General features: G+C 43.1%; 1 protein-coding gene across 1 annotated transcript in view; it reads right to left on the reverse strand.

Annotated features, from left to right (window-relative positions):
• ATP8B4 (ATPase phospholipid transporting 8B4 (putative)) overlaps nucleotides 1-15,468 on the reverse strand; it is a 117,508-nt gene that overhangs the window by 3,111 nt on the left and 98,929 nt on the right. The window contains exons 22-27 of the mRNA XM_083586279.1: nucleotides 14,175-14,316; nucleotides 9,608-9,791; nucleotides 6,360-6,583; nucleotides 3,299-3,382; nucleotides 1,365-1,610; nucleotides 1,056-1,194 (exon numbers count right to left, since the gene is read on the reverse strand). Coding sequence (XP_083442405.1) covers nucleotides 1,056-1,194; nucleotides 1,365-1,610; nucleotides 3,299-3,382; nucleotides 6,360-6,583; nucleotides 9,608-9,791; nucleotides 14,175-14,316 — 1,019 coding nt within the window. The remainder of the gene's footprint in view (nucleotides 1-1,055; nucleotides 1,195-1,364; nucleotides 1,611-3,298; nucleotides 3,383-6,359; nucleotides 6,584-9,607; nucleotides 9,792-14,174; nucleotides 14,317-15,468) is intronic.

Below are 15,468 nucleotides of genomic sequence, written 5' to 3' on the forward strand. Positions count from 1 at the left end.
GAAAATAAAGCGTTTGGACACATGTTTGGACCCATCAGCCTATTTATATTTGTGTTGGGATGTGGTAGATACACACTTCCTAGCCTCCTCAGTGATCAAAGTCTGAGGGGAAAGGCAGAACGCATAAGCAAAGATGGACTGGAAGTTGTTTAAGGGAGCTTGGTCCAAGGTTTAGATAATGACAGGTATCCCTATTCTGGAGGGTGTCCAGCAAGCCCCAGCTGTTCTCAGTGACATAAACTTGTTTATCTCAAGGCTTCAAATGGTAGGAGACGGTTCCAGGCATCCTCATTTTAAGGGAAGCATCTTTGCTTCCTGTTGCTCACTTTTGGCTACCAGAGCTACTTTGTGAAGCAACAGAGTCATCCTCTAACATCAGCCTAGTCCATCTGGGGCTTAGCGATTCCTGGCAGTGCCTTTTGCAATAAAGCTTTCGGGTGAATGACATTCTCCAACAGCATGTGGTCCTGACCGCACTGTATGCAGTCTTACTGGGCCTTTGGAGAAGCCTCCTCAGTGGCTGCCTCTCAGTGCTGGAAAAATTATCTTTCCTCGGGGACATGCCAAAATACAAGCCCAGGAATTTATTTATTTATTTAAACAAACCGGTGCCAACATCCAATGATATGATAGAGACTAAACCACTGAGCCTCTTGGGCTTGTCGATCAGAAGGTCGGCGGTTCGCATCCCCGTGACAGAGTGAGCTCCTGTTGCTTTGTCCCAGATCCTGCCAACCTAACGGTTCGAAAGCATGCCAGTGCAAGTAGATAAATAGGTACCACTGTGGCGGGAAGGTAAACAGCATTTCCATGCCCTCTGGTTTCCGTCACAGTGTTCTGTAGCGCCAGAAGCAGTTTATTCCTGCTGGCCACATGACCCAGAAAGCTGTCTGTGGACAAACGCTGGCTCCCTTAGCCTGAAAGCAAGATGAGCACTGCAACCCCATAGTCACCTTTGACTGGACTTAACCATCCAGGAGTCCTTTACCTTTTACCTTTATATGGTTACCTGCATGAGCATTTCCCCCCCCCCCACTCAGTGCTTCTTTACTCACCTACGAAAGGGAAGTGGTTGGGAAATAAATAAAAAATGCCATCACTGTGCATCGCAAACAAAATGGCAAAATACACAGCGATGCTACCCCAGATGAAGAAGTGATTAATTCCTGTCCAATAGCTGGTATCGAGTGCAATCTGCAAAAGAAATAGTATGCATTTAGGCATGGGGGTAACAGTATTAACACATAAGGTTATTAGAGGACATCAGCCGTACATACTTATCTCAGTACTGTAATACCGCATACAAATTTGGAGGGAGGGGGAGTCTCAATAATTAAATGATTATCAGCCTTTTTTCTTTTTACCTGAACACTGACCACTATGATCAAGGAGGTTGCGACTGTGACTGCGAAAGACTGGTAGTCGGCAATATGGTTCCCATCTTCTCCAACTGCATCATAGAAAGCACCATAGGGGATGAAGAAAAGAACAACCGACGTGTAGATTCCATGTGCTATGCAGATGAAAAATCTGCGCTTGTTGAACAGGAGATTTAATTGCCCAGGTTCATACAGCTTTGGAAAACGGAGGCAGCTCTGCTCATTCACATCCTGCAAAATATGCATCGACTTGAGTTTTAACAGCATCATGACGTCCAACGATAAAGGAGTGTCTCCACCCCCATCGTTCTGCCTGGACGCTGAGGTCCAGCGCCGAGGGCCTTCTGGCAGTTCCCTCATTGAGAGAAGCAAAGCTACAGAAAACCAGGCAGAGGGCCTTCTCGGTCGTGGCGCCCGCCCTGTGGAACGCCCTCCTACCAGATGTCAAAGAGATAAACAACTACCTGACATTCAGAAGACATCTGTTCAGGGAAGTTTTTAATGCGTGATATTTTAGTGTATTTTTGGTCCTTGTGGAAGCCGCCCAGAGTGGCTGGGGAAACCCAGCTAGATGGGCGGGGTACAAATAATAAATTATTGTCGTTGTTGTTGTTGTTGTTAAATTCAGTTTAAAGGATGGGCATATCAGAGGCAAAAGGACTTTCATTTTCAGTATGACCCCAGAAGCAAACCCCAATACCTTTTTATTTACTCTTTTTAATATCTGTCTGTCTGTCTGTCTGTCTACCTATCATCTAGCTATAATTTTTTATTGGATTTACAATTTAATTTTACATTCACACATATAATAGAACAAAAAAAGTGTAGAATTCTCCGAATTCTCGGACTTCTTTCCTCCCCTCTGTGGAGTCTGCTAATAACCATTTTCAACTGCATATCATATCAACCTCTATTTGTCCATAAAATTCTATTTATAGCCATAGTTCTTTTCACACTGCAGGTGTTATTTCAATCCTGCTAATGTTTTTAACTGTTTACAGTGTTCCCTCAAATAAATTACATCCCCTCCCCAGTCCTTGTTAAAGTTTTTATCATCCTGTCTCCTGATTTTTCCCATCATTTTAGCCATCTCAGCATACTCTTTTTAATATCAATGTGCACATCCAATGGTCAAACTAGAGATGACATTAAATGTGTGCGTTATGTACTGAGCCTGGGTCCTAGAACAATACACTAGTAGGATCCTAGAAGGCAGCAACCTGATTGGCCTGCAGGAGCAACCCAATCAGGCCACAAGAGGAAGTGAATCAGCCTATCACTAGAACAATCGGCAGGGAGGATCCTAGAATGTTGCATCCAATTGGCCTGCAGGAACAGCCCAATCAGGCTCCAGGAGGAGAGCAGAATCAACCAATCACGCGGGACCCATTGTGAAAATAGTGTATATAAAGCCAGAGGTTTTTTTGGGGGGGGGGATTCAATCCCTGTTCCTATGAGCTGGAATAAAGAGTGAGGGATGGAATCTATGCTTCCCAAAGCAGTTGCCATCAGCAGAGACAGATTTAGGGGAGCACAACTGATTTCATAACTGAAAGGAAAGGGAGTCTGTGCTACACAGATCTCATGAGGCACGAATTCTTGCAGTTAGACTTGCAGTTGGCAGGTGCCAAGAACCTTCTGTTCCTCTGGATCCCAGACACCTTTAACAAACTGGCTGCATGCTGTATCCTTAATATCTGAAGCTTTCCACCACAGCAGATTGTTGTCTTAGTTTGTAATCTCAGCTCTTAAGGTTAGGCATAAACTGGGACTGTAACACCTGAGTGTTGACTCCAGATTCAAATCAAATCGGGCTTCTTGCCCTTCCGGAGGGATTGCTATATATATTCCTGGGCAGAGAAGTTGCTGGATGGTCTGTGCTGAAGGCAGATTAATCTAGAATATGCCAAAATGTGTACCTGATCAAACAATCCCATCGCTAGTACAGGCAGAGAAGTATATACAATGTTGAAGAGGGTGATAAACCACTGGTCATAAACAGTCTGAAAAGATAACACAAATAGAAAGTTAAAAGTATGATCAGAGATGTCACCTTTCAAATAAATAAATAGTACTGCCCCTTTCATATTTTATTCTTTTTCTTGTAGGCACAGAAGCAGAAGGGAGCCCAGATCCCCAGGCTTTGAGTTCTCCTACAAAGTTCAGCATAGACGTGGCTAACACCCCAGAGGACAGGATCACACTTCAAAACAACCTTGACAGATTAGAGAACTGGGCCAAAACAAACAAGATGAATTTTAACAGGGAGAAATGTAAAGTATTGCACTTGGGCAAAAAAAAAATGAGAGGCACAAATACAAGATGGGTGACACCTGGCTTGAGAGCAGTACATGTGAAAAGGATCTAGGAGTCTTGGTTGACCACAAACTTGACATGAGCCAACAGTGTGAAGCAGCAGCTAAAAAAGCCAATGCAATTCTGGGCTGCATCAATAGGAGTATAGCATTTAGATCAAGGGAAGTAATAGTGCCACTGTATTCTGCTCTGGTAGGACCTCACCTGGAGTACTGTGTCCAGTTCTGGGCACCACAGTTCAAGAAGGACACTGACAAACTGGAACGTGTCCAGAGGAGGGCAACCAAAATGGTCAAAGGCCTGGAAACGATGCCTTATGAGGAACGGCTAAGGGAGCTGGGCATGTTTAGCCTGGAGAAGAGGAGGTTAAGGGGTGATATGATAGCCATGTTCAAATATATAAAAGGATGTCACATAGAGGAGGGAGAAAGGTTGTTTTCTGCTGCTCCAGAGAAGTGGACACGGAGCAATGGATCCAAACTACAAGAAAGAAGATTCCACCTAAACATTAGGAAGAACTTCCTGACAGTAAGAGCTGTTCGACTGTGGAATTTGCTGCCAGGGAGTGTGGTGGAGTCTCCTTCTTTGGAGGTCTTTAAGCAGAGGCTTGACAACCATATGTCAGGAGTGCTCTGACGGTGTTTCCTGCTTGGCAGGGGGTTGGACTCGATGGCCCTTGTGGTCTCTTCCAACTCTATGATTCTATGATTCTATTCTATGACTTATACCTAGGTCTTCTTAGCATTTCGGTAAGCAGGGAGCCTAGCGGATAAAGTTGTACAAATCGCAATTTGTGATATTCTCTACTTTAGACATTCCATTCTGCGAGACGGACCTCCTAGGAACCGGTCTTGTAAAAGTCACAGTTACTCATATCTTTTACATTCCTGAAGTTGTAAGGGGATTTATAAACACATAAGAAGCAGCATTTCAATATAAATGGGAAGTGCCCTAATCATCTGTTTCCCATTTGGACAATTAGCAAAAAAATGCACTGGAGAAATGAACAGAGTTGAACAGCAAGTATTCTTTCTGAAACATTAGCCAGCCACTGCATTAACCAATGGCTTTGGGGAATAACACTGGGTGGGGTAAATGACTATTTCGCAGATAATCAGAATCTAGAAGGTTATCACAAACCTCTGAGAGTAGACAAGAACTCCCATGCTATTAAAATAAATAAAATAAAATAAAATAAGCTTTTCACCATGAGTTTTTATACGGTTTGGCTTTATTGCAATTAAATTAAATTAAAAACATATTCATGGACAGGATAATTGTTTCCACATTTTGTTAAGGAAACTTTTCCTTGAAGCCCTCTTTGACAATGGCATATTGTCGTAAATAAGATAAATAAAGCTAGGAGACAAAATACTTGTAATTGACTTGAGACCTTACTTTCTGAAGATGCAGACAAGTGTATGGGACCAGGCAACTGATAAACGCTCATTAAGTTTAAGAGCATAGGAGGCAGGCAGGAGTATGTTGACACTACACATGTATACTAGTTTTTGACTGGTTTTAACTCATCATATAGTGATGTATGGAAGTGAGAGCTGGACCATAAAGAAGGCTAAAGAAGAATTGATGCTTTTGAATTATGGTGCTGGAGGAGACTCTTGAGAGTCCCATGGACTGCAAGAAGATCAAACCTCTCCATTCTGAAGGAAATCAGCCCTGAGTGCTCACTGGAAAGACAGATCCTGAAGCTGAGGCTCCAATACTTTGGCCACCTCATGAGAAGAGAAGACTCCTTGGAAAAGACCCTGATGTTGGGAAAGATGGAGGGCACAAGGAGAAGGGGACGGCAGAGGACGAGATGGTTGGATAGTGTTCTCAAAGCTACCAGCATGAGTTTGACCAAACTGCGGGAGGCAGTGGAAGACAGGAGTGCCTGGCGTGCTCTGGTCTATGGGGTCACGAAGAGTCTGACACGACTAAACGACTAAACAACAACAACAACTCATCATAGCTTCTTCAGTGAACCAGAGGATTGTAGTTTGACAAGTATGCTCCCAGCATCTCTAGGTAAAGCTAGGAGACCCCTGTATGAGAACTGCTGCCAGCCTGTGTAGGCAACACTGAGATAGGCTAAGGCAGCTTCCTATGTTCCTAGTCTGAGCAACAAGCAGACTCAGATCATTACTATTACAGTGGTAACTTGGTTCTCAAATGCCTTGGTACTCAAACGCCTTGGTTCCCAAATGCCGAAAACCCGGAATTAAGTGTTCAAGTTTTGGAACATTTTTCAGATGCTGAATGTCTGATGCAGCTGTCAGCTATTGTTTCCTGCACCAATCAGAAGCTGTGCCTTGGTTTTCGAACATTTCGGAAGTCAAACGGACTTCCAGAACAGATTAAGTTTGGCACTTTTGTTTTTGCTATTTAGTTTGAGTTTTTGAGGCTTTTTCAGTTCATTTGTTTTTGTATGGAACCCAGTTCAGCTACTGATTGATTGCAGGGGGGTGTCAACGCATGCAGAATTATTTATCTTGACATTACAATGTTATCTGAGTTTCAACGAAGCATCTGAACAATTAAGTGTGTTTGTTTTCTGTCATCTACTAAAAAACCAAAAACAGGCTTTAAGAAACTAGTGCTATTAAACACATAGGAGGAAACGTTTTGTTTCCTGCTTTGTGAAGCTAAGCACTGAGAACCTACCTGGGCTGAAAAGCCACAGAAGAAGCCAAACCAGAAATGGACCAGAGTGAAGGCAACGTTTTTGTAGAAGAAGTAACACAAGAACTTGCACATCCGGAAGTATGACCACCTGCCATGAACAAGCAAGAGTCTTTGAAGGTATCTGAACTGAGCAAAAGAATAATCACTGTTCAGAATTGCCTGACTGCCTTCCTGGCCGCTGATGCCGACACCTATATGGGCACCTGCAAACAACCAACAGGGAAATAAATGAAAATGTGTAGCAATAAAAAAACCCAAATATGCTGTATCTTTCTACTTTTGTCCTTCCAGGCTGTGACGTCTTAAATAGTCAATTCTGTTTTCTTTCTTTTTTTTATCTTAGGCTGGCACCTTTTTTGGTTAAAAAATCAATTTATTTTTTTTAAATAACAAAAAACGAGAAGCTAAACAGCGGCCACTGAACATATCTCAGGGGGTGGACCAGCATCTGCTTTTCCTGAGGAGGGGGAGAAATGTAACTCAGTTTCAATTTACACGTGAGCCTACCAAATTCATCCTTGCAAACCGAAACACCGCTATCCTTCAGAATTCACTCTCATTTTTGTTTAGCCACTCAACCATTGTTTACAAAAAATGCACATATTAGAAGGAAGAGTGAATAAAAATGAATATATTAGGGAAGATAACTCATCAAAAATGCATTTTATTAGGAGAAATTGCTTGCAAAAAGGTGGATATTAATTCGAATATGCATGCAAAAATATGTTTCTTAGGAGAAATTCATGCTACTGTGATTATGAATCTTCATGAGGATCCTGAAATAAGAAAAAAGATTGCTACAAAAATGTGGAGAGCTGAATTTAAGATCAGAAAAACGAGAAACTGACAGCTCCTACCATCCTTACCTCCAGGTGGGGTAGAGCAAAGACTTCCTATCTGAAACCATGAAGAACAGTTGCCAGGCAGTTTAGGAATCAACACTGAGCTAGCAGTCTGGATAAGTATAATACAGCTTTCTATGTTCCTATCTTTGTACCAGCAGCAAAGCGGAATATTGCAAGCCTGCAATCTTATACCCACTTAGGGAAGGAGGATAAATCCTATTCAGTTCACATTTAAAGGTGAAACTCCCTAATTTGCCCTTTCTGAAACAATACATGGACTGAAACACTGACATCCAAAATTTGCACTTCTCTGAATTTTGCTATGCAATTTTCTAGCCAAGTAATGTGCATGGAAATGTATGCACTGAGAAAGGTGCACATAAAAATGCACGTTTTTAGCGAAAATAACGTACAAAATGCCATAAGGAAAATTGCTTTGCAAAAACTGCACACAAATGTGTATATTGGGACAAATTTTGTAGTAAATCGCCTATGGGTTTTCCTGAGGGCTTGCTTAAAAAAAACTGCAAAGTGATGTTCTCTTTTTTAGCAAGAGAACAAACCATATTTCAGGAGCATTATCAGTGCTGCATATTAGGGGTTATTCTAATGATGATTACTTCCCATGGTACATGTCAGGGAACTGCCATCGGAACTAGAGGAGGAGGCAAGGCTCCACAGCGATGCTGGAGAAGGGCCAAGCAGGGAGAGAGGCAGCTCTCCGGCTGGGGAAGAAAATCAGCGTAACACCAGGGATAGAGGGGGGTCGATGGGGGAAGCAGAGAGGAGGCTCCAGGACTCCTCGCCGGAGACCAGCGGGGAGAGCACGGGTCCTCCGCTGCCCACACCCACCCTGCGCAGAAGACTTCCGCGCAGGGAGAGTAGGCGGCGACTTGGCGTCAAAGAACTTCTTTGCTGGAAGAGGTTCAAGAAACGCCCACTGACGGATTCTGCTAGTGACTGAACAGCCACGGAGTGAATGGCTGTCCAGACAGAAACGGTTTAACCAGGCAACCTAGCCCAGAGCGGCGGCAACTTACGCACGAGCAACCCCTAAAGCCATTACAGTACCTCATTATACTTTGGAATACTTCACCAACTGGAACATTAATCCCGTTTAATTTGGATTGCCTGTGTACAACTAGATGATACTCAAGAGGCTAGAGGTCATATTTGTAATGTTTGAAGTCCTATAGTTCACTAACATTCCTTTAGTTCTTGCCAATGTTGTTTTAGACGCCCAAGAATTTAAAGAATCTCTTTCTGAGCATTCTGACAGGGCAGATAATTCAAAGGAAAGATCACGTAGAAGAAGAATACTCTGTGGCAACCTCTCCATTCAAATCCACGCCGAAATTTAGATTTCAGAGGTTCTTAGTCTTCTCCTTGAGGTGTTAACTTCCCAGATATATAAGACTCATTTGACATGGAGCGACATTCTGAATGGACACAATCCCAAATCCTATACATCCAACCAAACATATAATAATGAACAGGAAATAATCCTGAGGGTGTCCTACAAATGAGCCCTTTATTTGGCTGTTTGATACCTTTACTTGCACAAAATGGCTATTCATATTTGGTTTCGTCAGAATGTCTCAGTTGGCAAACCCCATTAAAATGCACTTTAGGCAAATCCACTTTAGGCAAAAAAAAATAAAAATAAAAAATTGTCAACTCTAGCAAACTAAAAACATGCACCACTGCTTCCTTCATTCCCTACACAATATGCATCTCAATCTGCCATATCTTCTCTAACACCTGACACACCAATCCCAAATGCATTTACTTGGAAGTGAGTTCTAGGGCCTAATAGGTAAAGGTAAAGGACCCCTGGATGGTTAAGTCCAGTCAAAGGCGACTATGAGGTTGTGGCGTTCATCTTACTTTTCAGGCTGAGGGAGCCTGCATTTGTCCACAGACAGCTTTCCAAGTCATGTGGCCAGCATGACTACATGGCTTCTGGAGCAACAGAATACCGTGACAAAAACCCAAGCATACGGAAACGCTGTTTACCTTCCCGCTGCAGCAGTACCTATTTATCTACTTGCGCTGGTGTGCTTTTGAACTGCTAGGCTGGCAGGAGCTGGGACAGAGCAACAGGAGCTCACTCCATCACAGGGATTCAAACCCCTGGCCTTCTGATCGGCAAGCCCAAGAGGCTCAGCGGTTTAGACCACAGCGCCACCCGCATCCCTAATGGATGCATATTGACCCAAGTCCTCCTGTGCTTAGCATCCCTCCCTTCGAAAGCAAAGCAGAAGGGATTTTCTCCCCTAGAGTTTCACTATTCTTCACATGAGGGGATACTTAAGAAGTTTGTTGTGATAAATAGCTGAACTTTCTCACCATTCCCAGCCAGGATACAGACTATCATCTTACTTTTTATCATGCCAATATCGTTGGCTCCATCGCCTATGGCCAAGGTGATGGCTTTCTTGTGCTTTTTAACCAGCTCCACAACTTGCGCTTTCTGCAAGGGAGTGACTCTGCAGCAGATCACAGTTTTACAAGCACATGCAGCTTCCACGAACTCATTTTCCAGATCAGCCTCAAGTGCATAAGCCTGCGAAAAGAAAGGGTTACCCATGAAACAGCTGCAAATCAAGACCCCAATGAGTGCTGCCACACCATTTATTATTATTATTATCCGACATCATCATCATCATCATTGACCTGCATCTGCCCCACATATTTCCATGGTAATATATAGCAAGAAGAAATGTATGATGTACAGTCATTGCAGAAAACATTTCGCTGCTTCTGGTCAAAGTCCTTGGCTGCCAATATGTGCAGACACAGAAATGATGGGTTTGTTGCTGGGCCAGATTAAGATCTTTAGAGGCCCCGCACACTGAAAAGATTATGGCGTCTCTCACATGCATAATTCAAAATACTAAACCCTAAAATTCAAACGAATAAAAATAAAATACAACACATGGCAGGGGCTGATTTCCTTACATTATTTTGATCTACGTTAGTAGGAGGTCGCCAGGTTCACAAAGGGATAAATTGCCGTATTGGCCTGAATATAAGCCTCCCTTTTTTTTTTCAAATTCTGACTATGAGAAGTTAAATTTGCGACCTTACAAAAATTGGCTTTTACCATATCGCTGCTGAAACAGACATATGGTAAAACAGAACAGGTGTGAGTGCCTGCAGAATTTTAAGGGAGCGGCTTATATTCAGGTATTGTCTTTTTTTCTCTCCCCCCCCCGCCCCCGGAATTTTAAAGGTGCGGCTTATATTCAGGTGCAGCTTATATTCGGGCCAATATGGTATAAAATGAACACAGGAAAATGGGGTAAGAGTGTGCAGTGCAGTGAAAGGAAGTTCTGATTTTTTCCATGATGACTATTTGATTTTGATTTTTTTGAAATACCAAATGTAAATAAGATAGATAGATAGATGATAGATATAGATAGATAGATAGATAGATAGATGATAGATAGATAGATAGATAGATAGATAGATATAGATAGATAGATAGATAGATAGAGATAGATAGATAGATAGATAGATAGATAGATAGATAGATAGATGATAGATAGATAGATGATAGATATAGATAGATAGAGTGCCCCTGTTTTGCTGGTGCTCTAAGCACATGCTTTGGCTGCTTATTGCGTAATCCAGCACGGGTTTGATGACACTCCGTCCCATAATTTTTCTGCTGCTTTGGGTTTTTTTGCTATATATTGCTGGGGCTATGTGGGGGAGATATAAAAAGGCAAAGGACCTGGACGGTTAAGTCCAGTCAAAGGCGACTATGGGGCTGTGGCGCTCATCTCGCTTTCAGGCCGAGGGAGCCGGCGTTTGTCCACACACAGTTTTCCGGGTCATGTGGCCAGCATGACTAAACCGCTTCTGGCTCACGGAGGACCGTGGCAGAAACCAGAGTGCATGAAAACGGGCGTTTACCTTTCAACCACAGCGGTACCTATTTATCTACTTACACTGGTGTGCTTTCAAAGTGCTAGGTTGGCAGGAGCTGGGACAGAGCAACGGGAGCTCACCCTGTTGCGGGGATTTCAACCGCCGACCTTCTGGGACACGGGTGGTGCTGTGGTCTAAACCACTGAGTCTCTTGGGGGAGATATAAGCCTCTAACAGGCACACATCCATCGCAATAGGACATTCTCAAAGTGAACATTACAATAAATCTTCTAAGCAAATGAAGATAGATACTGAGCATATCCATGGAAAAGATGACAACAAAACACAATGTTAAAACACACGCACACAGCGAAGACTTCTCCACTCTAGTCCACACGCACCCTGCTTGTCCCTGATAGGGCAAATTCAAACTTCAGTTTGGTGGCCGGCTAGGGAGGCAAAGTCACCACGGTGAAGTCATTTCGCCTCCTGGGTTTGTGAGCAACTGCTGCACTGTGCCACAACTGCCACCCACCTCCTGACCAAGTAAGTGGCCATTAGAAACACACACACACAGAGGAGAAAAATGACAACTCTGTTTGGTTTGAAAAATAGCCAACCTACACATGTTTCAAGCCAATGTTCTTCTTCAAGTAGCAAAATATTGGTAGCAACCGGCCAAGCCACACCTGATGTAGGAGGCTGTTGTGTATTGTACACACTTTTCACTTTTATTTTTATTTTTTGGAAATACTTTTTATTTGATTTTTCAAGTATAAAGTTATAACAATACCAAATACATATCCATATTTAGAGATTTCTCTGAATCTCCAGACTTCCTATTGTCAACCTTTTCAATTGCATATTATTTCATAATCCATATGTTGTATCCATCCATATTATCCATAGTGTTTGTTACAGGTGTTATTAAAATCCTGCTAATGTTGCCATCTGCTTACAGTGGTACACTTTTCACTTTTAAAAGGCGTGCACAGGCAGGCTTGGGGCAGATTCAGATTGTGGAAATTGCATGAGAGAATGTGCAAATAACACCCCCCCCCAAAAAAATCTTTTTTTAATTTAAAAACAAAACAGGATCTTAAGATACAAATTTCCTTCATCAGGTGTGGTTTGGCCTTCAGTTGTCTACCACAAACAAATACCAAAATTCTAAACCAGAGGTAGCCAATGTAACGGCCTCCAGATTTTGGCCATGATGGTTGGGGCTGCTGGGCATAGCTGTCAAGTGTCCCTTATTTGGCGGGAAACTCCCTTATCCCAGCGCCATGTCCCGCTGCTGTCCCTTATTGATGGATGTCCCTTAAATTTCCCGGGTTTCAAAGGAAGCAGCTCCTCTCCCTCCCTCCCCGCCGGCCAGGGAGGAGGGAGGCTCCAAGTGTGTTGCTTGGCTGCCCGGCCCGCCCCCCTCCAGCCTCCTCTCACCAGCCTCAGTCCCCGGGAACCCCTCCCCGCCGGGACTGGCGGGAGCCTCGGGCCCTTCCGCCACCATCCTCCTCGCGGCCGCCAAACTGAGCGTCTCTGCCTGGGGCCTCCCCTCTGCCCTACGCCGCCGCACTTGCTAGGACGTACTGCAGCTGCACCACCAAAGGACCCAGATGAGATGGGCAGCCTGGCATGGTCTATGAATTGATGAGGAGCCTTGAGAGGAGAGCGAGGGCAACCATAGAGAAAGCAGTTCAGAGAGAGGAGGAAGAGGAGGAGGCGGAAGCGCAGGCAGGTGTTCCAAGGGCTACAAGGGAAGGACCACTAGCGCTTCTCCCATAGATTTGTAGTGGTAGACTAGCATAGATGGTCTAATCTGCTGGTTTACTTTGGGCACTATTTCCCCCCCTCCTCCCGCCCCACCTGATGGAATTGAGAGCTGCAGATGGAGCACGAGAGAAAAGATACAGAAGTGCAGCAGCATCTTCGTAGCTTGGACTTCGTTTTGCGCGAAAAGTGGTTGCTGCTTATAGTTATTTAATTGCAGTGTTTCATCGGCTGGTGTCTTGAGCAGCAACCTCTGGAAACGAAGGGCTAAAAACTGGCGCTGCTCTCCAAAATTATCTGGTCCGTTTTAAATGGTTGACTAAAATCCCTTATTTTGGCTGCTGGTCCCTTACTTTCAAGGCTGCTGGTCCCTTCTTTTCAAATCTGTAAGTTGACAGCTATGCTGCTGGGAGATGGAGTCTAACAACATCTGGGATACAGAAATGTAAGTTATATTTGGGGCTCCCACCTCCCATGCCTTTGTCATAACTCCTTCTTTTTGGTGCTTCTCATTGGGTTGAGACATTCTCCTCAAATTCTGTTATTCCAAAGTGCTTAAAGAGATGCTTCTTTTATAAGTGTAAAAGGGAGGGCAAAAAAGATCAAAGTGCTTGCAGCAAGTCCCCACCCCCACCTATAGAACAAGTTACATTCAGAGTTCAACTGCAGCTTTTTATAGTCTTTGCAATTCAGAAGAGCATTTCAGATATTTGTTCTAAGATCTGGAAGCTTACCAGCGTACAAGAACAGCTATAAAAGTAAGCTTTTCTTGTGTTATGACAAGAACCAGGTTTCTTAATCAAAGCCAAGTGTTTTGGTATCCCTGTAAAAGCTGATATTTAGAGAAACCACTTGAGGCATCTTAATGACATTAATTTGGTACAGTAATGACTTTCAGGTCAGTCTGTGCTCTCAAATAGCAGACATCAGGAATATATTCATCCTTGCGCCCTTTTGCCTCTGCCTGTTGCTTTTTTTAAAAAAAAAGTAATTTGCAATGGATTGTGATATTCCCCTCATAGAAGTACTTAAACAATACCAGTGGGTCAATTTCTAATCAAGACCAATAAAAAAAGGGGGAAAAGCTGCACCAAGTTACTAATTTGATTTCCATTACAAAGCCATCCAAAAGTTAAGATGTCATATCTAATTGGTCCTTACAGCTCAGTCAGCCCTTGTGTTTAACTTTCTTGTGAAATAATTTTGGAGTTCGGGGAGGAATCTGTCATGCTTAGAACACCAAAAGCACATGATTATTAGCAGCGGGAAAGAAAGTGGAAAAGTCCAGAAACGACTCACTTACAAGGCTATGTCCATTTATTACTAAGGCATAATCAGAAGCGACAGTTTCTTCCAAGTTTTGTGTTGGTTCTTGGAGCTTTTCATCATAAGCATGTCCATCAGAAATGTCCTTGCTGAGCCCCAAAATAAGATCTTTTGCTTTCCTTTAAAAAAGGGGGAAAAAACAGCATCTATGAAACACATAGCCAGTGTGGTGTAGTGGTTAAGAGCAGTGGACTCGTAATCTGGTGAACTGGGTTCGCTTCCTTGCTCCTCCACATGCAGCTGCTGGGTGACATTGGGCTACTCACACTTCTCTGAAGTCTCTCAGCCCCACTCACCTCACAGAGTGTTTGTTGTGGGGGAGGAAGAGAAAAGGAGATTGTTAGCCGCTTTGAGACTCCTTAGGGTAGTGATAAAGCGGGATATCAAATCCAAACAACAAACAGATACTTAGTTGCACGGGAGACTCTTGAAGACAGCCAGAAAGTTGCTTGATATTTTTGTCAAAGTAGTCTCCATCGTGGAAGAGACAAACCTTTGCTCAATTTAAAAATGGCCTGCCTTTTTAGCACTAGGAACTGTGGTGAGAGAAAGAGCTAGCAAACATCTAGATAGACCACTTTCTCCCAAATTCACTTAAAAAAAAAAGATTCTAGTCAAGGTCAAAGTCCTCAAAGCAAAAACAGTAGAGGAATACATGCAAGTAAACACTCTAGTGACATGACTAGATCTACTGAAGGGGGTGGGTTTTGTGTCAAATGGCAGGTGGAGGCCTTGCCTGTCAATGGATTTACTCATGAACAACATCCCACAATATTTACACTCATTAGAGTCTTATGTTACTTATATCCTCCACGAGCACATTCACTGTTTGTTCCAATGTCTCTAACACAGGGCTTGAAATGAACTAATTCAGATTAACTAATTCAAATCAATTATATCTCAGTTGCACCTGAAAGCAGTTTCCGTAATTTCCAGGTACACTGAACATGAATTAAGTTTCTTTTATGGTGGAACTTTGGGGATTTTGATTCAAATTTAATTTTAATTCAGTTATACACACATACACACAGATTGCATTGTATTTAACTCTGTGTTTGATTTGGCCACTCCATTTACCATTTTTACTTGTCTGAAAAGTGATGCTGCTGTTTATGCTTCAGGATTATAATAGTTGAGGCAAAACAAACAAAACAACTGTTCACCTTACACTGTGGTTCTGTGTGTGCATGTGTTGAGTCCCACCCACCCACCTTCTTAAGTATATTTTATACTTAAAATTTGAAAGGCGGCGGCAGGGGACAAAATGCCAA

Source organism: Podarcis filfolensis (genome assembly GCF_964270895.1).
Source record: "Podarcis filfolensis genome assembly, chromosome: 14".
Taxonomy (NCBI): Eukaryota; Metazoa; Chordata; class Lepidosauria; order Squamata; family Lacertidae; genus Podarcis; species Podarcis filfolensis.